This window comes from Hippoglossus stenolepis, chromosome 8 (assembly GCF_022539355.2).
Source record: "Hippoglossus stenolepis isolate QCI-W04-F060 chromosome 8, HSTE1.2, whole genome shotgun sequence".
In the NCBI taxonomy this organism is placed as follows: domain Eukaryota; kingdom Metazoa; phylum Chordata; class Actinopteri; order Pleuronectiformes; family Pleuronectidae; genus Hippoglossus; species Hippoglossus stenolepis.
In genome coordinates, this window is record NC_061490.1 from 21,631,251 (window position 1) to 21,654,333 (window position 23,083).

General features: G+C 45.3%; 2 protein-coding genes across 2 annotated transcripts in view; both read right to left on the reverse strand.

Annotated features, from left to right (window-relative positions):
* LOC118113339 (B-cell receptor CD22) overlaps window positions 1-23,083 on the reverse strand; it is a 1,629,935-nt gene that overhangs the window by 1,311,858 nt on the left and 294,994 nt on the right. The gene's annotated exons all lie outside the window — the stretch shown is intronic.
* Window positions 1-23,083, reverse strand: part of iglon5 (IgLON family member 5) — a 96,801-nt gene that overhangs the window by 10,705 nt on the left and 63,013 nt on the right. Inside the window, exons 2-4 of the mRNA XM_035163070.2 lie at window positions 7,192-7,270; window positions 3,292-3,524; window positions 1,581-1,700 (exon numbers count right to left, since the gene is read on the reverse strand). Coding sequence (XP_035018961.2) covers window positions 1,581-1,700; window positions 3,292-3,524; window positions 7,192-7,270 — 432 coding nt within the window. The remainder of the gene's footprint in view (window positions 1-1,580; window positions 1,701-3,291; window positions 3,525-7,191; window positions 7,271-23,083) is intronic.

A 23,083-nucleotide genomic window follows, 5' to 3' on the forward strand; every position in this document is an offset into this window, starting at 1 on the left:
CCTCCTCAGTGACACAAGAATCCATTAATGCCATCAGCCTGCGTGTGATTTAAACAGATGGGACGTATCTCTACAGTTAAGATGATGGAGGTGGCATCTGCAAATAAACCGTCAGCGCTGTACCATCTGCCTGTGAGGAGAGACCCTGGTCACCTTAGAGAAGTTTGAGCAGGTCTCATGTCTGAGGTGATGCAAATAGCTCCTCCCACTCAACCACCTCAACATGCACCGTCCCCCCCTCCCTCCCTGCAGTCTCTGAGTAATGGGGACAGATGGCTGGCAGCTTCTCACTGTTTCTTTGGGCCTCTTCCCCCCCTTTTTCCCACCCTCGCTAGTCTCCTACAACTGATGGCTTGGTTGCAGAGACTCTCTTGGAATAGCAATGCGGCCCATATCTCTTTCTCTGCAAGCTGAGGGGTTATGGGGTGGAGAGGCGGAGAGGCGGTGTGAGATGGTGGGGGTGGTTAGAGAGGAAGGATTACTGCTGACAGAGGGGGAAAAATGCTGTGGGCTCGCAAGTGAGAGGGACGACTCAGACTCTGTGATGTAAGGTGGTGTGTGTGTGTGTTTGCTGCAGGTGTGCGTTCGTGCATGCCTTTTTGCTTTTCTCCTGTTTTATTTGTGTGTGTGTGTGTGTGTGTGTGTGTGTGTGTGTGTGTGTGTGCGTTACTGCCGTGCTTGTCCATGCCCGAGGTGCTGTACTGTGCAGGTTCACAAACTAACAGTGCAGGGAAGGACGCTGCATGCACTGCAGGCTAACCCAGGGATAAACAGGGGAGAGAGGAGGAAAGGACCTCTGAGCAAGCCCAAAGCTGTCGGGAAGTGCGGCAGTACAGTGGCTTGTGTATTTATTGGCCCAACAGCATCATTCGCATCGTGTTGGAGTGGTTGTTCACACTGACCTATTTATTGTTGCCGTCTCATCATCGCATTTGACCCGTGTTTTTTTGCCGCTGCTGCAACGCGCTCACTGCCGTGGTTTTGATAAAGTGATTAAACGGTGACACCTGGTGACACCGGGGCAATAACGGCCTCGCAACAGAGTCCAGACTTTGACTTTCAGAACAGGGTAAAGTCCAAAATAATAATCCCCCCTCAGCTTCAAGGAAAATCCGAAGATATTTTGAAAGTGCATCTTGACCACGTTGAACTGATTCTGATTCAACACCCTGAGAAGAGGTGGCTGCTTTTTAATGTTAAATTAAAGTGTCTGCGAGCGTCACGCCAGGTGACGGGGTGGATGGAGACAGATGCTGATGGTTACGGGTGGCGTGGTGGGTATAATTACGTATAATGTGCGGTGGGCTTTTTTTGGGACAAAACATTGGGAAAATACGGCAGCATGAATTTAAGACTGGGACCGACTGAACAGCTGGGTTTAAGAATGATGACACAGGAATGGGGGATAAAGACGTGGGCACGAGCTGAATGCTGATAAGCTCTTGAGGCTGGGAAGAGAATAAGAAGACTACAAAAGACCGAGCAGGGGTTTGGGGATGAAGGTGAAGATAAAGGTGAAGCTGTGAACAAGCGATCTCTGGATGTTAGGACGAGCAAACAGGAAGGGGGGGGTAGCTTACATTTCTGGTCCTTCCAGGTGACGGTGGGCTCAGGCCGACCCACTGCCAGACAGTGGAGGTTCACATTCTCCCCCTCGTTCACGGACACGTTCTTTGAGATGTTGACGATTCTGGCCGGCACTGAAAAACAAGATCACACTGAGACGTGACCCCCTTTTTTATTCCTTTCAATGCAAATTCCTGCACCTTTTTTCAGACAGACAGGCAATCAGCTGAGTAATGATCCGTGCATGAGCTCTCACTGAACTATGCAACAATAGGCTTGACCGTCTACCCAGAATGCACTGAATCCTAAAACGACCATTAACGTCTCCTCCTCCTGACATCTAATCTAATTTGATCCTTGTACAAGTCGTGAACGGACACTTTTGCTTCTGCATTTTAAATGAATGAACGCCCCTGAATACTGGTTTGCCCTAAAACACACTTAGCGTTCAAGCACTATGCATGTAGTTAGTTTGATAACAAGATGGCCCTTGAATTTAAATGGCCCATTATCATTCTTTTCAATGAGCTCGACCCTGAGAATTGTTTTTTTGTGTGTGAAACATCTACCAAGACTCCTATTTTTCTCCATTTTGCCGGGGTTGAATACTTGCAGCAATAAAGCACAGATTGGAGTGGCGGCGGAGCTGCTCCTGCTTGATGCATTGACTTGAGGGTGTAATTATTTTGTGTGACATCAAGCCCGGGCTGAAATTGCAGGGGAGTTGGAATTAGGTATATAGGGTGATGTGTGCCAGGCTTTGGACCCTGCAGACAGCAGTGTGTGTGTTTGGCTGCATTGCAATGTGGAAAGTCCCTCTTTAGTACGCAGCTCACATTGTCTCTGCCACCTGTGAGCTACGAGGCCTGGGGTTTTCATTCCGGCTGAATGTACCCAATACATCCTGTTAAAAGTTTTCAGCTTCATCCTGCCGGTGACGTGTAATTGCCGTCTGCAGGGGGGAAAAGGTCTGAGATCCATCCTGCGGCGAGTCCTAAAACAATGCATCATGTCACTCAGGATCAGGCCGACTCTCACTCACTTAACCGCTGACTCGATGACTGAGGCCCCAGTTGTGGTCGTCAATTGTTTAGTCTGGTAGTTGGACAGTTACTTCTGTACCTTGTCTCCTCCACACACACACACACACACCCTCATCTGATCTGCTCACCTTTCTCTTTATACCTCATCAGGTCACATGCTTTTATTTTTATTGCAGCCGACTTTCTGTCACCTGCACTAGTTTTATCTTCATGGGCCAATTAAGCTTTTTGAGGCATAATTGCATGATTACATTTTGATGTCGCCGTAAATGCCAACTTTAAATACACAAACATCATAAACATTGAGGAGTGAGTTGACTATCATGAATTTTAGGCTTAGATTTAAGCGTGACTCCACAGAAAAGAAATACTGAAACATAACCATTAGAAAACCTTAATTGCTTCCCCCCTGATGTCAAACCTCAGTCTCACCCATTCGTCAGCACTACGCTTGGATGAGTGACGAAAAGCATAATTAAGGCATTTAGCGGATGTTTTTATCCGAGGCAGTTTACAGTAACATGAGCACACACACACGCACTTTCTTCTTTTGCAGCAGTGGTAATCAAATCTGCAGATTTTGGGTGTATATATATCGGGGAAATGAGTCACGACTTGCACAGGATGCAGTGAACACCGCGCTCGCCACTGATCGGTATTGCGTCTCAACTCGGCGGCCAACCTTGGACGATGAGGTAGACGTGGGCGATGTGGGGCTTGTTGTTGGCCTGGAAGGTGCAGGTGTAGGGCCCCTCGTCGGTCACTTGCACGTTGACGATGTTGATGGAGAAGTCGCTGTCGTTGCTGTTGACCATCGTCACGCGTTTGTCCAGCGACCACTTGTCTTTCCCCGCGAACAGGATGTTGGAGCGGTTCAGCCAGGCCTTGTGGGTGACCTCCTCGTTGATCCGGCATCTGTGAGGACAGGGAGTGATCAACAGGCCTGGTTATACTGTTTTAATAGGGTCAATATCAAGTGTCAATGCTACAGAAGTATTCTCTTGTTAGTTGTTTCCCATATGATGACTTGTGAATATATTTACTACAGCAGGTAGCAGATTTACAAATGGGTGGATCTGGATCTTGGAGGATTATAGTTATAACTATATTGCTTAGATACACAATAGACATACACTACTACTACTAATACCGCTGCCATTACAAGTGTCACTGCTCCCTTTAGTTTAAATACTTTAAACATTGATGCACCTCTTTATTTATGTTAGACACTGTCTTTCCTCGTGATTTATGAAGTTATAAATGTTGTTGTTGTTCTTCTGTTGTGTGACACACTTGTTCAGAGGGTGTCACACCTTGTTAAGTCCTATGGGAACATTAGGATTTGTGAATAGAGGCTTTACAAATAAAATTGGTTTTGAGTTTGATATTTAAGTCACCAGAGCAGCATCTGTGCAACTTTCAAAATAAAATAAAAATTTACAATTGTTGTTTTATTAATATTTAAGTATGCATTTCTATTTTCTTGGGTAAAAGAACAAATGAACTAAATGGAATGCACTCGTGTTTTAATGGTGGAGCAAAATGGGTCACATATTAAAAAACGGTTCTGTTAGAAAAGTGTTGAATGGAATCCGTCAGTAGAACGCCTCATTACTCTTTGTTCTGGCTACAGATGAGACGTTCTGCACTCTAAATGCAAAGAATATTGATATTTCCACTGGCCATGTGCCCAGAAGTGTCTATGGACTCATACTTAAAAGTAAATAACGATAAATAGAAACATGCAGTATATGGAAATGATGACAGGTTTGCAAAATCCAAAGTAATGGTGGTGCTGTGATTAAAGAGCAGTAAATCAAAATGTCCTTTTTCACTGATTCAGAACAGCAGCCACTGGCCGAAGGTGTGACTTCAGTTCTGAGCTCGGCCACTAGATGTCCTTAGCTTCAACTACTTTGAGGACTTGCCTCTGTAGGACTTTGTTTAATTGATGAGACCTGGATAAATATCACCGTGGAGGTAAATGTTAGATCAACAGCCAAGTCGGTGGCCGTCGGTGACACCACAGTGAATAAGAACCACGGCACAGATGAGCCTGGAAGTGTTTAACAAACAGACGAGCAGACACCGGCTGATGGTTCAGGTTGACACGTGACCTCGGGGTCAAGCCTCTACACACAAGTTAGGAAATAAAGGAACAAGAGAGGAAATGTATTTATAGCTTTAGATTCGGTTTGTGAGTTTAAATAAAGAAACAGTCTGAGAAATCCTTCCATTAAAAATTCATCTGTGCACAAACCCTCCATTATTCTATTTTTGAAATGAATCACTTCTGTACTGATGATGTTGCTACAGGACCGTGGGCCCGCAGGAAATAAGCACCGTAATAGCATCAAATGTTCCTTGTCCTAATGGCCCGCATCAAAGTCAACACAACAGCATTGACTCAAGCATAACATGAGTATTTGTGCCACTCGGGTGAAAGTGAATTTCACATGAAACCTGCGTTTCTTTTTATGTATAAAGCTCTTTTTGTTTATCGGCTGTTCAGAACCTACTGGTTTCAAAATCAATCACATCCACTGATGAAGAGAAATGCAGATCTGTGCAGGAAAATCAAACTCAAAGCACTTTGAAGATAAACTGCGAGTACAGTTTAAAGCAGTAGTTCCGTTTCCCCCCCCAGACTTATCTAATCTTTAGTTGATTTATTATTTGTGAGTTGCTTTATATGTACCTCTTCAGTCAGTTATATAGTATCTCAATTAAACCTGGTTAAAAGACTACGGCACTCAGTACAGTGCATACCTCTGCATACAGTCCCTTTATGAAACCACATTTAAACTCATTACAGATGAATTTTTATTTGGATCTGCACCAAATTTTCACACACTCATAAATATCAGTCCCGTAAACATGTCTGATCTTTTTTTAATCAAGACCCATGAATTATTCTCTGAGAGATCAATGGAAATGTTGAAAAACTGCCTATTTGATCATTATATTAACATTAAAAGGATTGAAAAAAAAGTGCATGGGTCCAATCCTAGATCTAAATGAGTTCCTCCTCGACCCACACTTCATCCTGACGGCAAGTTCTGTGCTGATCCGTCCTCTGGTCTGTGTGTAATCGCACTTAAATCCCAACAGAGGTGTGAAAACAAAACAGTTTTATATGTGAAAACACCAAAATAAACTCTATACATTTGCCTCCTGCACTGCATCAATAGAACATCTTCAGGCCGAACATCTTGACATATGAGCATCTCGGTTCTTTTTCATTTCTTTTATCCTACGTTGCTTTGGAATGACATATTTTATTTTAGAGGAAGCTCTGGGTTTCTTTAAGGAGAGAAAGGCAGAGGAGGAATTTGTGCAGAGATCTGGAAACTTTGGCTTAAAGGTGACGAAAGTCAAGTTGACATGGATTTTCTTTTCTTTTTTTTTTTATCTGCTGCTGAGTGCACTACCAAAACCAGGTCACAAGTGCGTTGGCTGTTTGTCGGCTTGGTCGTGAGCTGGGATTTCTATCGTTCACAGTGAGGCAGGTGTGGTTGGACGTCCACACACCGACCGGTGCATCATTATTGATAAATCTAATGTCTGCTGCACGTAGCCATCAATAAAGCTGTCTGGTGTCTGTGGCTCATGCAGGACTGAAATAAACAAGGCCAATCATTTCATTTTCACAGATTGAAATGATTGGCTGGTGTAGCTGTCAGTCACTAACTGACCTGCCTGCCTGTGCAACATGCCCGGGCTCACTGCTCGTGACAGAGTCTTCGGCTGGGGAAACCTACGAAACCTTGTCGGTTGTCAGTCAGTTCATGTGCTGTGGGGGGGTGTAGCTTTGACGTGAGGTCCGATGGGAGGGGGTCGGATGTATCGGTTGCATGTCTTCAAAGTGTAGCCTGCTCTCACTAGTTTCTCCAGGATTACCTGCTCATTCTGTTGCCGTAATTCCACAAGTCTGGGACATGGACTTGCTGACCCCGTTGTCTCTGATAACAGCTGTTGTGCAGCTAAATTCTATATTTTACAATGAAACAACTGCTTTTTGGCATTGCTGCTTCTCGTTTGTATCCTGTAACTAACTAGCTAATGCTTCCTGTGTAAAAGGGCCAGAGTATGTAAGGGGTCACGGGATATGGGTTCAGGCGTGTTAGTACAAACGGGGAATAAAACTCATATGGAGCTAAAACGCTTGTGTGGGCAGAGGTTGTTATTGTTTGAAAATGCTGCTTTCAAACCAAAACGCAGTAATATCCATGTAGCCTCAGATTATGTCTGTAAAAACCCTCCATTCAGGATCATTTGTCCAGATGATCTGTTCCCATCAAATCTGCAACGCCCCCCCAATCGCCAGCAGGGCGGCATCTGACCAGAAACCGGCCCGACAGTTTGCAGCAGTCATTAGTAAAACAAAGGCGACCGCTGACAGACTGGATAGTGATGGTGACATCTGACAGGTCTTATTATTTCATTAGGTACAGAAAATTATGGCACAATATGGGATTTATGTGCGAGGGAAGTGGTGATTAAACTGGTGTGACAGGTGTGGGTCGGGAAACAAACATGTTTTCATGTAATTAGAAGGTGCAGGTGTCGGATCAAGAGTTACCTCAAAATGACGCTTTCTCCCTCCAACACCGTTATGTTATCCGGCAGGTGTCCGAATTCCGCTCCGTGCAAACTGGACCCTTCCGAGAAAAAGCAAAAAGACAGGAGAGCAATGAGTGTACAGTAATGGCCCCAAACGCTTCACTGGTGTTCATCAATCTCGGGTCAGGTCCTTGAGGATGCCAAATCAGGGCTGGGCGAGGATGTGCTCTGCATCCCGCTCACACTTCTTTTCTGAAGGGAAACTAATAAATATACTAAACAAATGAGTCACAATGTCTGCACTGACCCCCATACTTGAATAATGATTTGGTTTTCCCCTGCATTCTGGTGGGATGTGCGTTCATTGAACAGCACTGATAATGAGCCAAGGGAAGAGGATTCATGCGGAGCTGCTGGAGCGTGAAATGAAGGGACAGCAACAGTAACAGAAGGGGATGCTCATCCTGCCTACCAATACACACACAGACGCGCACAACACAGGCACATGCTTACAACGGCACAACACACACACACACACACAAGTGCAGACACACACCCTGAGAGCTATTAGTTGAAGAGGGAGCGTAAAACTTCTGCATCTGTGACGTGTGTTTGACACTCAGGTGAGGGTGGGGGAAAATAACTTTAAAATAGTTTTCAAGTCAATTTTGTGAGCTCGCTTGAACTGCAAACAAAGCAGTGATCTTCTACGCTGCCAGTGATATTGCCGCTCCCCCACTAAGACACCTGGCTCTGTCCGCCTCAACTCCGCCAAATCACAGCACGACACCACATATACCTCTGCTCGTGTCCCCCCCTCTATCTCTTTCTCCCTCTGCCTGGGAGATGACCTCAATATCTCAGTAGGTTTGTGTTTTTTCTCTTTCTGCGGTCTAGCCTTGAGGTTTAATAAATGGTGACTTTATGAAATGAAGCTGCGGCCGTCAGGAGCTAAGAAGCACCTCAAGGTTGTTAAATTGCTACACAAAAAAAGACAAAGACGCGCTAAGCATGCCGAACGGAAGCCGGGCTACGAGATGAGACCTGAGGTGACAATACACTGATAAATGGACGGGAAATGTGGGTTTTTAAATTAAAGGAAGACGCGTGGTTTGATTACAAAGAATAATGAGGGAGGCTTCAGGATTTCTCGTGTGCCTCGTGGATTGGTAATCAAAAGGTTTTCAAATGGCATTGCAGGAAGTCCAGAGAAGTGCCAACAACATTAAATCAAAATTGATCATCTCTTGAAGAATAATTATGCATTTCTTTGTCTTTTTCCGCATTTTTTTGAATGCAAGTGTGGATAAGCCACAGTAAATATAGGCTACATTCATACTTGAGCATTCATATATTCATGCGCGTATGAATGATTGTGTGCAGCAGTGCACGTGTTGCTCATTGTTATGTGTGTAGAGGCAGTTACAGTATCTGTGCGTCTGTTGCTCATGGCTGTGAACGTTTTGTTTGCTGACATTCCGACAAACTAATGACGCCTCTAAAGAAAACTGGCTCCGTAAAATCTCCCGCTAAAAGCTGTAATCGCATTAATGATTGCTGCCACTGTTGTTGTTGTTCTATCTCGGCCGGCCAAGAATCCCGGAACTGGCTCCGATCTCGGCCGGCCAAGAATCCCGGAACTGGCTCCGTGCATCTCCATCGCTCTCTCTCTCTCTCTGAAAGCGCTGGGGGAGGGGGAATCGCACATTAACCATCGTGTCCAAAAACTGTCTTTTTTTTGTTTATCTGTGGTTTTGTTCTGTGGAGTAAGGTTTGCTGTGCTCACGCTTTCTGTCTTAAGACGGAAACAGATCTCAGTTCAAGCCCTCAGCTGTTTCCCCTTCTAGTGCACTGTACTCGACACACTAGACTTTATTTAGGTTAATTCAATTCAGTTCCGGGGCTCGGAGACGGGTGTGACATGCTGTCATAAACACACACTACCTTACATACACTGTTCGACACACACGTGAAGAAAAGACCCTATCACATAATGTAATCACTGACGCACACACACACATTTTGATTGAATGAATGATGTATGCATTTGCTGAATGCTCCAAACAACACTGCAAAGGTTACAAACCAGCGGGGAGCTATTCCCATTTCCCTACTCAATTCCCATTTTCACAGCTCGATTGGCACCTCGCATTCTAAAACCTGTATCGCCCTGTCTCCACTCCCCGGCGCCGCGCAGAACGATAACCAGGTCAACACATTCAGCCCACACTTCCCTCTCACACACACACACACTGAACCACAGGACCAATCACAGGCGCGCACACGCAACCAAACCCACTCATCGACGAGCCAAAGCAGCTTGGAGACGGAGTTTTGTCATTGTGGTGGCGGAAAAAAAACTGCAAAGGTTCACTTCACACTTCCTGTGATGCATTTAAGTTGAAAAACACACAGGGATGCACACATGCACACATATTAAGCGTCCTCTCTCCTTCCACTCCACTGCTGCGTGACCTTTGTTGACCTCTGCCGCTCACTGTGACTGCTCGGTGCACAGTCAACGTGTTGCTGTGACATTTCGCTCATCCAAAAGTTATCATGTGGAAATGAACAGCTTGTGTGGAGCAAACAAACAGGACCAGTGTCTGTACTGAGAGATTGGAGAGGAGCTCTGTCCTGAAAGGTGACCTTGGGACCGTGCTGGGGTTCAAACACCCTGTGTTTTCTCCCACTTGCATGAAAAACATTGTGTGAGAAGGATTCAAATATTTGCGTGATGATTGGACTCACATGATGATGATTTCAAAAACCGAACGCCAACCATGATGCATATGAACACAGCCTTCAGCAACGTCTACAGTAAAAAAGAAACCACTGCATGCACAGGAATGGGAAAGTGGAATTAAAAGAGCAGAATTCATTATAATTCACAAAACTCTGTGGAGATCTGTGCCAAACTTTCATGGCAATCTACCCACTGGATATTTGAGACTAGAGCGAAAGACTGAAAAACAAACGTTGTGGTCGATACAGAACAAAGAAGTAAACAAATACAAAGAACAAAACTGATAACCTGTTTTTGGTTCAAATTCAAAAGTCAAAATAACAATTAATTAATTATCTATTTATTCATTTTTTATTTACTCCCCCTTTTGTGGCAGATAAATGGTTTTTGGACCCGATGCATTTTTTCTTTTCTCCAGACACGTCGAGCAGAAAAGCTGCTGGGTGGCATTTACAGTGTTGGAAAAATCAATTCATCTTTGTTTTAACTATTTCCTTAAGTTAGTTTAGTCAGTGAGGTTTACTACTAAATTGTAAAAGTGATTCTGGTAGCTTAGCAACAGCAGCACAAGCATCCGAGGACCTTGGATGAAATGATGAAAGCAGCAGGGCCGGAGTTTTCCATGCATCTTCGGACGATACCTGTTAGACAGCCTCTCAAACATTCTTAACAGTTGAAAACATCTGTGTTCCACATGTTTATTGAACAGATCAAGTGCTTATCAGCTTTTTAGTTTTTATCGCACGGTAACGAACGTAGTTGTCGTCAACTTGAGTAATCTGGGAGCTATCAGTTGAGCGGGTTCACTGTGTCAGGCGCCGTGTGTGTGTGTGTGTGTAGAGCAGCCCTTCCTCAGGCATTGAGGCAGAGCTGAGGAGAGAAAAGACCTAAAACTGAATCATAAACCTATAAATGAATGTATGGGAGAATGTATAAACATCAATGTCATCCATGAATTTCCGTTGATGTCATATGATGTTTTAATTTTTACGTGATTAACGAGATTTTAAGCCCCAAATTCAGCCGAAGCAATCACACAGCAGTGAAAGTGTGCCTCCACAGATAAAGGAATATAAAGTGTGCATGTGCAGCTTCTCATTCATGGGAGTGGGAGTGTTGGGTGTCAAACAACAATACGCAAAACATCATCTGGCTCGATGACAACATGTCTCCCTCCCCTTCTTTGATGCAATCCACGTTATGTTTCCCTCCTCAGGCAATTAATCCAAAAGCATCACGCCAGACACAATAAGTGACACCATCAAGCGGAGCAGTGAGGAGGCCGCAGTGCAACCAGGCAGTGTGATGCCGCGCGGCCTAAAACAGAATCTGCAGACATCACTTTCAATTTCTTGGTTCCCCTTTTGGCTTTTCATTGATCCCTATCTCAGATTCTCCTTTTTCTCTGCTGCCTCCCGGGGCTCGGCACGCACGCTGATGAACTGCGCCCACCGGGAGGATTCAGGAGTCTTGCCCACTGACACTTCAGAAACGAGGATGCTTGCCAACAGGAAAAGCTTAAACAAGCCTTTTTTTGTTTTTTGTTTCGTTGTATTCCCCCCCCCCCGCCAAGAAAGAAAGCTTTTTGTCTCCTCTGCTTTAGAGCGCTACTCTACTCAAACAAAACTGGATTTGTCTATAGGAAAGAAAAACAACAAACGGAGCTTGAATATGCACCGAGACGTGATGAACAACCGCGCAGAGCGGCGTGAACACTGCAGTGGCCCCTGGTGTTGGCGTGGCCACCGGGCCTATTGAATTTCGCTCCTCGCTTTTGTTTAGCGGGCTACAGTCTGTCCTCGCTGCTGGGATCTTGTCCTTGATATGACCTGCTGTTTTGGCGCACAAACGGAAACCTACCGCCATACATGTACACACACACACACACACACACACACTTGAATACTGTCCAAATGACCCCCAGTCAAGACTTTCTCTGAACACAGTGTTGAGCTTGAATTCGTCTAGAATGCTAAAGAGATTTCATGGACACGCCTGTGGAAAGCCGGACACACATTATTAATTCACACATAATGCGGCGCTTCCTTTGTCATTCATTTCTAAAAAGCATAAATCTGTTTAGCTCATCTGTGCACAACACTTCATCTATTGTTAGCCCGTAGGTAGGCACTTGGATAATTCCCTGGAGTTGTGGTCCAGTGTTTTTGCCTTTTGTCCTCTCCTGCATTGTGCCTTTTGTGTGCAAACGCGTCACAAGGCTGTTTGCTCAGTACCCACAAGACATCTATTATGTGATTTGTATTCTCTTGACTTTTACATGTGCCTGTTTGTAATTACACTTGCTACTGGCAGACACTTATGAGTGGATCTCTATTGAGCTGTGCGATTTTAGCCGGCGCAGTCCTCGCAAGGCTGTCTTTGTACTCCTCATCTATTTCACATTGCCCTTGACGATCAAATAAACACTGAGAGGAGGGAAAGCTACTTCTGAAAGCATGATTGGCGTCAAGGCGGATAATGGCAGCGGCTATAGAGAAACCCATGACAATAATCCATTTTAAGGCTGCCGAATCTGAAAGGAGAAGGGGAGACGCGCGGAGCAAGGTTGGAGGGGAGAGGCGATAATAGAGAGGCTGGGTGAGGAGAGGTCCTGAAAGGGGGAGGCACAGAGAATGAAGCAGATGCTGTGGTGCAAACATATGGAACAACAGGATGCTGTGGAGCAGCAGCAGTAGAGGCAGTAACAGTAGCAGTACTTGTAGTATAGCAGAAGTATAGGTGACAACTACAGTATTGGTGTTGGGAGTAGCGGTGAGGAAAGGAGCGGTATTGCATCAATGTGAGGAGGAGAGGAAAAGGGCAAGGATACAGTCTGTAACGCTCGGGGAAGGAAGACACACCCGCATAATTAACACACCGGCATGCTGCAGCCAATTAAATATTTACAGAGGCACTTCCCTCCGACACCTTGATGATGAAGAGAGGCAGCCCAAGGATTATCAGATGCCGGCAGCCTCAGGCAGGACAGAAGGGGTTGGGGGTGGGGGATTAAACATTAACCTGCACAGATATCCCTTTCTCTTCCTCGTCTGATCCCATTAACTCTGGATGGCCCAAATCCAACCTCAGGTCCACCTCTCCGAAAGCCCCGTCTTCCTTCTCCTCCTTCCCTCCGCTACTTATTCATCCCCTCTACTCCCTATCAATGAAATCTCTGGCTCCCTTCACCCTCAGCACCACCTGTCAGGGACAGAACAACGGGAGAGCGGGGGAGAGAGTGATGGGTGAGAAGTGAGAAACCACCTGGATGCCTCGCTCAACAACACAACAAGACGGATACGCAGGTCACCTGCTTTTCACAATTGCGGCTGAAGCAGAATTGATGTTGGCAGGAGTCCACTTGACAGGAAATCTAAGAAATGTCAGAGAAGTCAGGGTGAATGAATTGTTTGGAATCTGTCTGGTATAATGTCATTCTTCCCCCTCTCAGACCTGAGAGGTTTTTGTTCTGCTGGATGCGGTGGAGTGACTGAAATGAGTTGTTTACGTGACTGCGGCTCATTTACACATTATCTGCTCTGGTGAGCTCGTTCCGAGGCACTGGGAGGACTGGTTGCTCATTATTCAAGGTCGTATATTTGGCCGGCCCACGCAGGACCTCCCACACTCCGACTTTTACCGACACACATACAACTGCGAACACGGCTTGATCTCACAAGCGTGCCAAAAGCCTCAGCATTTACAGAAAAGCAGGGCATCACCCTCGGGTGTCCAACTCGGCCTCACAAAAGATGTGACATCTGCCCCCTTTTTTAATTGTACACATGCTGCATCCACAATCCTGCCTCTGCCCCCTCCAGCATCTCCTCCCGTCTCCCTCTCCTCGTCTCCCTCCCACAAACTAATCCTTCTTCACACATCAATCAATAGAGCACTGCAGAGTGCACAGAGCCCTACAGTACTCCATGCAGCAGTTGTACAACTTCAATGGGCAGCCACAGATCTTTACCACTGAATCAAGCGTGGCCAGGGAGAAAAGCCGAGCGTTCTAAAACCAGGGAGGAGCCCGACTCTCTTACCCCCATTTTCCTTGGACTGATGCCTAAACCCCTTAGCACAGTTGAAATCAATACAGTAGTTAAACTGTTACTTCCTCTCTCAGCGAGTGCACACACACACACACACACACTCACACAACCCTCACCTTACACAAGGCCCTGTAGACGCTCCTAAATACACCCTGCACACTGGTAATTTGACAGATTTGTTGGTAAGCGCTGTCACTGCTTTAAGAACGAAGCTTAAAATACTGATTCACCCCGAGTGGCTCTGAAACCAACGTCCTCTGATGATAACACACTTTTATAAGCAGCAAAAAAAAAGATGTAATTATATATTAAATATTATAAGGCAGCAGCATGGTGCCATCTGTGTTGCTGAGCAATTCCAATTTGTTACTCCCCATTTTAGTATCATGCTGTGAGGATAGTGTATAGTAAAAGTAAAATAAATAGACTGAAATATTTACATAATACAAGCGTTTCATTGTCTTGTATTCATTATAATAAAAATCTATTATTTTCAAAGGTCTTCTGTAGAAAACAGCAAAATAAAAAATCCCCAGTCGTGTTAACATGCTGTCTCACCCCAGATGCACTGAGCGTATCCCTGAGTTCTAATAATAAACACGCTGAATCAATTTATTTTCCCACCGAAATAATTTGCAAAGCAAGTTTTTTTTTCAATATTGCAGAACCTGTACGTCTACACACCAGCAAGCCGCTGCTCTCCTGCATTGTTTTGATGCCGTACAGTTTTCCAGTCAAGCAAGGAAAGGCGCCATGTCCTGTCTCAGGGTTTTGTGCAGCCTGTCTCTCCTGCATCGTGCTCCTCTCCTCCCTCGACTTCTTCACCCCTCTGCTCTCCTGCCCGGCTAAAGAAGCATGAGGATTATTTCTTAGGACTGACAGTCCACATATTAAATGTGCAGCACTTCTATGGTAATCGTCCCAATATTTACCAAACGTATTTACAACGACACACTCCATGACACACTGAGTCAGTGTGACAACTTCCTGCAGATCTGTCAGAGACCCACTAAACCTCAATTCACAGAAAGCAAACAATGTTGATATAATAAAAGCAGCATGCGACTGTAAGTATCCTCCTCATTACACGTGTTGACCAAAGTGATTTAGAAACACAACTCACACATATTTAAGAGGATTAAAGATACTAACACCTGATGTAACATACATACTAAATGTCAGTTTAGTAAAAATTGCACATCAATGCAGCAATTGACTATAAATCACAAAAAAAAATCAGTTTTGTGTCTGTGAATTCACATATTGAGTATTTGCAGCCACAAACTTCTGGGAACTTTCTGAAGCCTTCGTGAAACACCCGCCATCCTCTGATTGGCTCAGTGTGGTCACATGGCAGTAGGCTCCTATCCTCATTAGTGCGGTGGGCAGTTTCCTCCGCGGGTTCGATTCCCCAGTAAAAACATGTATAATTGTAATGCTGTGCTGGTCTGTGACTATTTTGCACTGAATTATTATTTAGGATAACATAATTCTTTTTAAATCATTAAACAGTCTTAATGGCTCTTAATTCCACTTGAGTTATTACCCAGCCTTTTGCCACACTGTCATAAAATTCAATAAAACAATAATGCAACTGTGAACATGCTCTGGTGTTCCATACTTTTACAGTTTATTAAAGCTCCGTCAGATGCTGTGAGACTGAACAAATATTTCCAGGCGTGCAGTTAGGCTTCCAACACGGTGGCAAGACTTACCCTATAGTTTACACTGGAGCCTGTAAGAGGCTACAATAAAAACGGCAATTACTGGGCGATGGTGACAGGAGACAAAGGAGTGTAATAGCACGGGAGCAGTTATTTTCGATAGGACCATTGGCTGCAAAGTGGAGTCAAGAAGAATGAGGCATCAAAAAGTCTGCTGAGTGGTGGGCAGTAGGTGTGTGTGTGGGGGGAAACGGATGACCAGGCAACACACGCCGCCAATGGTCGTTTATGACGTACTCGAAAAGTGTGACTAATGAGGAAAAACAGACTTTGACGAGAGCCTGGTAGCGACTGTCACTGTTGTTAATCTGGACATTAGCTTCCACTGAAAGAGCCGAAATCATGCAATTTCCACCAAAGTCAAATGATGATGTGCTGAAAAAGCATGCGGTAAATTTCAAACAAAGTCTTGAATCAACGCGGAGCCGGATAAAAGATCTCATTCAGCCTTTGTTTAAATTTTTTTGCACCCATAAGCCTTTATGGCGCCACCACTGACTTAGCTCATGAATCCCCCCCCACCGCTTGGTTCACACTGATAATGACACATTTTTGTGCAAATGTGCAAAATGTGTAACATACTCACACAGAGTAATAAGACCAGTTAATTGTGATGACTGAATGGAGGGCAATTAGCCGCTGTCTGACGCCACCATGGTAATGAGCAATCTAAAATAACTCATTCTTTGTCTGTGACTTTTTGCAAACAACATAACAAGAGGAGGCATTTTGGCTGCAGGAGAGCGGCAACACTTTCACATCAACACACTTCAAGCTGAATATATGCACAAATTACCCCGTGCACTGCTGGAATCTGATGGTTTCAAGTGCACCTGAACTACATATGAGCGCGCGCGTGTGTGTGTCTATGAAGTGATGTGTGTGTGTGAGCGTGTGCAAGTCCATTTCACTATTTGCTTTGTGTGTGTGTGTGCGTGGGCTTGTGTGTTGTTCAGGATCACCGGGCCGGGGAGTCCAGGGGTCTTGAAAGATGGAGGTGCAGAGTGCAGAGAAAGAGACGGGAGGAAAAGAGTTGGGGGGCAGGAGCAGGGAGAAGGTTGAGGGCCAGAGCCCGGGAGTTCGGTGCTGTCAGGATAATTCACAGCAGCAGCACTTGCTGCAAAGAACAAAACAGAATTACCTGAGGGAACAGAAATCAGCTAACACCTGCTTAGGAGGGAGCTCCTGAGGGATGGAATGGGAGAAGGAGGGGAAAAGAGGGAGGAGGGAGGGGAGGTATGGTGCAGTGCACTAAGACGCTGGCAAGTACAGATGAAGTAAGCCTCAGACTGTGTGTGTGTGTGTGTGCGTGCGTGAGAGAGAGAAAGCGGGAGAGGGACTATGTGCATATATGTATTTGTAAGCTTGTGCAAATCTGTGTGTGCTTGTAAACCTGACTGTGTGTGTGTCTGTGGTTGTCTGTTGAGAGAGAGTTTGAGTGTGTGTTTTCGTGCGTGTGTTTGCACACTTCCGTCAGTTTGTGTGCACTTGGATTCCGCCTGGCTGTGCCCTCAGCCATCCTTACAGCTGTGGATGGGGCTCATTTGCATTCTGAATCGCGGCAGCTCTTGCCATCGTTGGCACGGCGAGCTCCTGCTCACACAGCGGCCGTGCCAGTTACGTTTGGCTACAGCTGTGCTGGAGAGCCCGTTTCAGACATTCAAACCACCGCTACGAGCTCAGGCCCTGGCGTGAACGTTGAAGGGAATTTTGGTCTGTCATTTCCCTTTTGTTGGGCGACCTGGTTCAGTGAGCCACACTTCACCAAATCTTGGAGCTCTCTTCTCTTTCTCTCAGCATCCTTGTCCTGCACCAGATGGAAGCCGGATGACTCCCTGGCTGGCTTTTGGCACCTTTGGCTGCTCAATTACAGAGAGGCCCCTTCCCACTCCCTAAACAGCATGATCGTCTGGCTCCCTTGCTCCCTGGTTGCTCTCTTCATCTTGTCGAGCAAAGAGGCCCTCTGAGTTAAAAATACACCCAACTTTGAAGACGAGCGCTCCCTCGCTCTTCACCCTCCCAACCCCTTCTCTCAGCCCGGGTGATGACATGCTTTTGGTATCTCGCTTTGAAAAGGCCGGTGCATTAGAAAAGAGCAATCGATGGGAGAGCCCATTTAATCTTTGCAGCTGAGCAGAGCTGAGAGGGGTCTCATGTATGACATGCAGAAAGAAAAAAAAAACGGAGTCACGAGTAAAGAGAGATCAGAGAAGAGGTAAAAGCGAATTATGTGTCATAATCTGTTTGAGGAGGAAACAAGCATGCAGCCAGTTACTGGGGGCAAAGCTTAGCGGTGCGTTTATGTCGGCCTTGGTGGACTAAACCACTGATGAATCTGCGAGCTCGTGTTCCTGATGAAGCTGTTCTACCGAACCCCCGAGGCCATATCGAGGAATATGAGGAAATCAGGGGCATAACTAAAGGTGTGACAGAAGTAATGTGTAATTAAATACAATGCCACTGGCTAATTTGCCTTTCATTTATCTCCGCACGTACTCTGTGTTTTTCTTATTGTGTTTTCTCGCAGAAATGGTTGTGCAACTCCTATTGTGGAGGTCATTAATCTTTCAGTGCACTGTTACAAACATAAACAAATTCCGAAGTCGCCATAAGTTATTAGAGGGCCGTCTCCTCGGAGCGGTTTGAATTGGATTAATGCTCCTTCATGTGGAGCACTGAAAATGATCTCTGGCTCTCCTCTCCCTCATGTGTGAATGAGCTGCGAAAACAATTTTACTACCGCGCCGCCACAAGCGCACACGTGAAGACTGACGACGTTCCTCATTCATATGCACACAGGAAAAATATGCAGGCAGGTATCGCATTCTTATATATGTATATATGCACATTCTCCAGTGTCACCTTGACAGTTGCAGCTGTCAATAACCACCGCGAAAAAACCTGCAGAAACACGTTGATTTAGTGTTCACTTATATGTAGCACACCAAAATCTACACAGAACAAAGAGCAGCCAGACATAAATTCAAATATATAATAATAAATAATAATAAAACATGGACAGCTGCCAGGATGTTTTGCAAATGTCTGAGTTAAAATGGGTGAATATGTCAATGACTCTTGCTCGAGTGAAGTTGTAAAATACCACAAAACTAACAGAAACTGTGAAGTGGAAATAAAAGTATCCACTTTTTTAATTAAGCTGTGGGCTAATGTAGCCGGGTTGTATATCAGTCCAGTGTAAAACACACAAAAGGCCGACAGGTTATTTTATTTACATGTCATTTAATATTACTACTCAGCAAAGGAAGATTGGTTTTCAATGCATAATTTCCAACCTTTTTACAAGCTGTCTCATTATTTCCACTCCCTCCGCACGGCACCGGCGTCAGCCTCATCCATAAATGACCTGACGGGACATTAGCCAGATGTTTATTTCCTACGTTTGCACAAGAGTCTGGAATAAAGGATTAAAACTGACCCGGGGAGACGCACGTTAACCTCCAGCGAGACGTGTTCGTGCCTGAGTCGGTTCATTCAGGGACTAAGTGAAGAAACTTTTTGAACAAAGAGAAAAAGATGGGAAGAAAAGATTAGGTGACTATTTTCAAGCAAAAAAAAAAAGAAATCTGCCCTCAGATTCTTTTTCATGCTTATGTAACTTCATCTTCAATCTGTGATGTTGAGTGTGTTCCAGGAGTTATTTTTCTGGTGAGGTAATTGACTTTTATTTCTTTTTTTTTTTTGCTGTACCCACTTTGCCGCAATCTGCCTCATCTACTTCTATTAAAGCTGCTGATAATGTGTGGTTCCTTGAACTGCAGCGAGAGTGAGATGCTGTGAAAGTAAAATTTGTATGAATCATTGTTTTGTGGGTTCAATTCATGAGTTCAGTTCCGCTTTCCACAACCATGTCAGAGGGAGAAAATATTACCTTTGTCCTTGAAACACGACATTTTCCTAACCTGCCTTATCAGCTGAAAACCTGGTTTAAATTTGGCGCCTAAGCTCCGACTTCATCACTTGCCAAGATATGATTACGTTGACATAAAGGGAATGATGAGCAAATATCTTTAACTCCCTGTGGTGGAGGGGCTCAGTCGAAAGGAGGCGATACTGACGCAGGGCAGCAGAGGAATTCACGAGCAAAGGGAGAGATGGGAAATCTTAACTGGGAGGCTGTGTATTATCGAGGGTTGTGGAGAGTGAGGCACGTTACATGATTAGAACAGCACTGCTCAAGATGGCTGTCTGATGCTTTATGAGGTCAAAGTAACATTGACCTTTGACCTTTAACCACCAATATCAAATCAGTTCATCTTTGAGTCCAGGTGATTTTGTACCAAAATGTATGTCATTTCCACGAGGTGTTCCTGAGAGGCTGTGTTCACATAATCAAAAAATGTGATTTGTAAGGTGACAATGATCTTGACCTTTGACCTTTGACCACTAAACTCTTATCAGTTGATCTGTGAGTCTAAGTGACCATTTGTACCAAATTTGAAATGGTTCTCTTCAGGCGTTCTTGAGATATTCTGTTCAGAATGATGGGACGGACGGACAACAGCCTCCAACCACTGGCTGTTACTGGCCCAGGGGAATAGAAATGTTGTGACATCACATCCTGCCCACTGGGTTTTAACTGCATCCAAAATGTAGGTATTTTCCCAGAGAGAGAGAGAGAAGGAGAGAAAGAGGAAGATGTAAGAAGAGAAGCCGACAGTGAGATGCAAAAAAGAAATCAAAATGTCAGACATTTCCTGACCTCTCTGCTAATGTTTAACTTAGCACCAGGCACTACACGGAATCTAAATGAATTGCGATGCTCTCCTCACTCTGTGTATTTCTTTTCATGTACTTCTTCTATTGCCTATTTGCATAGTTCTTTCACCGTGCGCGTATCGCTGTCAATCCCTCCACAGGGTACACGGCTGATGTGTGCATACAATGCTGTGAGCTTGCATGCAGAAGCCACGTGCACGTATGGATTGACGGTTGACAGTTGGTTAAACCTCTCCCCTGAACAGCGATTGCGCGATTCGTATCTTCAGAAACCATAATTTGGCACAGCAGACGTGTCAGGTTTTTGATTCCTCCACAGGGTGAAGCAGTGTGTGTAGTGGTGTTGTAGTAAGAGCGATGGATTTGAAAAGTCATCTCTTCACTCCTGCTAAAGGCAGAAGAGCAACAGAGTGAGGGATATTTCAGACGGTGTGTCTGCTCCATAGGTTGTGTATATATAGAAGGACAACTTCATCCCACTGTATCCGGAAAAAAAGCCAAACTATCCTGGATGAGGATGCAACCATCTTGCATTTGGAGGGAAGGTCTGAGCTGTAGTGATCAGAGAGAGGAGGGGTACGATATACACCAAACAGCTGATTGTATGACTGCCCATTTTTATTTAGTATATTTATAATACTAATAGCAGTGAGTCAAACACATTGGTGCTACTTCACGTCCTCAGTGGAGTGTGGATACCCAACCTGAGAGCGTTTGGGACCCATGAGGATTGGATTTGGACAAAAAAATATTCAGGCACTGTCACGTTGGCTGATTATCTAATTGATTTTTTTACTTGGACAGAAAATTTCATCCCAAGTCTCTAATCTTCAGTGATTAACCAGATCACCTTGTGTCCGAGTGGCGTTCGTATCCACGGCTCCCAACTCCGGCTCCTTCACTCCGCTTCAGCAGACGCCTTGATCTTTTTCGACGCTCTCTTGTTCTGCTGTCCTTTTTTAAATCCAAGGAGTTTCAGAGCACAAGTTTTACAGACTAACAATCTTTACACTAAAATGAGAAAACAACGCTGTGTGTTTATTTTGGTCTTTGAGCTGGAGCATTCAGTTGGTGAACATGCGTTTAGTCAAGGCACGCAGCTTTAACGACAGCTTCCTTGCGTATTATCCCTCAATTTAAGGCCCCTTTTTTTATGAGTCTTATTCTAAAAGAAGCCATCCCCACATTTACAAAGTTAACCGTGCACCCAGCAACAACAACAACATACCCCGCTGATCCACTCGTTCCCCATCTTAACCTGACCTGAGTCGCTTGCCTCCACTACCGCCACCTTCTCTCAACCCCTATCCACTTCCTCTCCTCGCTCTCCCTCCCTTCTTCATCTGCTCATCTCCTCGCCCCTGCAATGCCACCGCTGATCTTCTCCACCCTCTAATTCGGCAGCTTATCTGAGCATATAAGTTCCACAAAGCCCCGCGATCCCCGTCACCTCGCGGACCCCGTGGGAATCGTGTGTCAGCACTGCAGATAGTTGACGGCGTAAGAGCTGGTTGGGCAGGGGGAGGGGAATTTGAGAGGTTGCGGAGGTGACAGAGAGAGAGAGTTGATCGAGGGGGAGGAAGAGCTACTGGGGAATGATGAGGAAGTCGGAACCGAGGAGGGGGCGGGGAGACGCAATAAAGAGCGGAAAAGAGGTCAAAGATAATAGAGAGCTGAGGGGTCCTGGAATAAAACTAATGCCAGGAGGAAGGAAGAGAAAGTGAGACTAAAGCTTTTCTACCTGCAAGATTTCACATTCAGAACCTCATATATTTACCCTCCTGTGCTTCCTGTCTGCCGAGTCTGTCAAATAAAGCAGAAACGTCATTTTAAACGGAGGCGAGACAGAGTCAGAGCAGAGGTGGGGGGGTGGAGAGAAATTTGAAAAAGTTGGGTGCGAGAGGGAGAAACAGAGAGTGTGAGACTCGGCTCCCCAGATAAAGACAGAGACAGACTGTCATTGTTAGAGATTTAGTGCAGATGTGTCACACAAATCCTGATCTTTAGTCAGACACTGACAGGCACAAAGAACATCTTGCTGCCACGCAGAGGCCCCCCCCCATTAGTCCTCCTCCTCTTTTTCCTCCTCATCTCTCCGTCTTTGGCTCCTCTCCCTCTCTCTCTCTGTTGTCACTTCCCCTCTGCCTCATTTCTCCATTTGCATCACTCCGTTCCTCTCGTCTCTCCTTTGCCGTCCCTCGTCTTCTCAGAGCACCTCAGACTCCATTTTCTCTCTCAAGTCCGTCTCTCTTTCTCTGCTCTTTCTCTCTCTCTGCTCTTTCTGTCTCTCTCTCTCTCTCTCTCTCGTTCCTCCTCTCCCACATTCTTTTGAGGGAGATGTTTCATTAAAAAGCTTCCAAAAGCCAGTTCCTGCTGCCCTTCCTGTATGTCACTCTCCTGGTGGGTATTTTTGCTCCTTGCCTCTCTCCACTAATGAATTTTGGGCACTTTGCAGCCACAGATGGTGCAGCAGGCAGAGCTCTGGCTTAACAAAGAGGGAGAGGGGGAGAGAGAAAGAGAGACAGAGTGCTGCAGCGCTGGACCGTCTGCCATCACCTCTCCTGACAAAAACGCATCACTGAATATTTCCTCACCTCAACCTCTCTTCCTCTTGTGTTGCAGACAAATACTGGTGTACCAGAGGTGTGGACC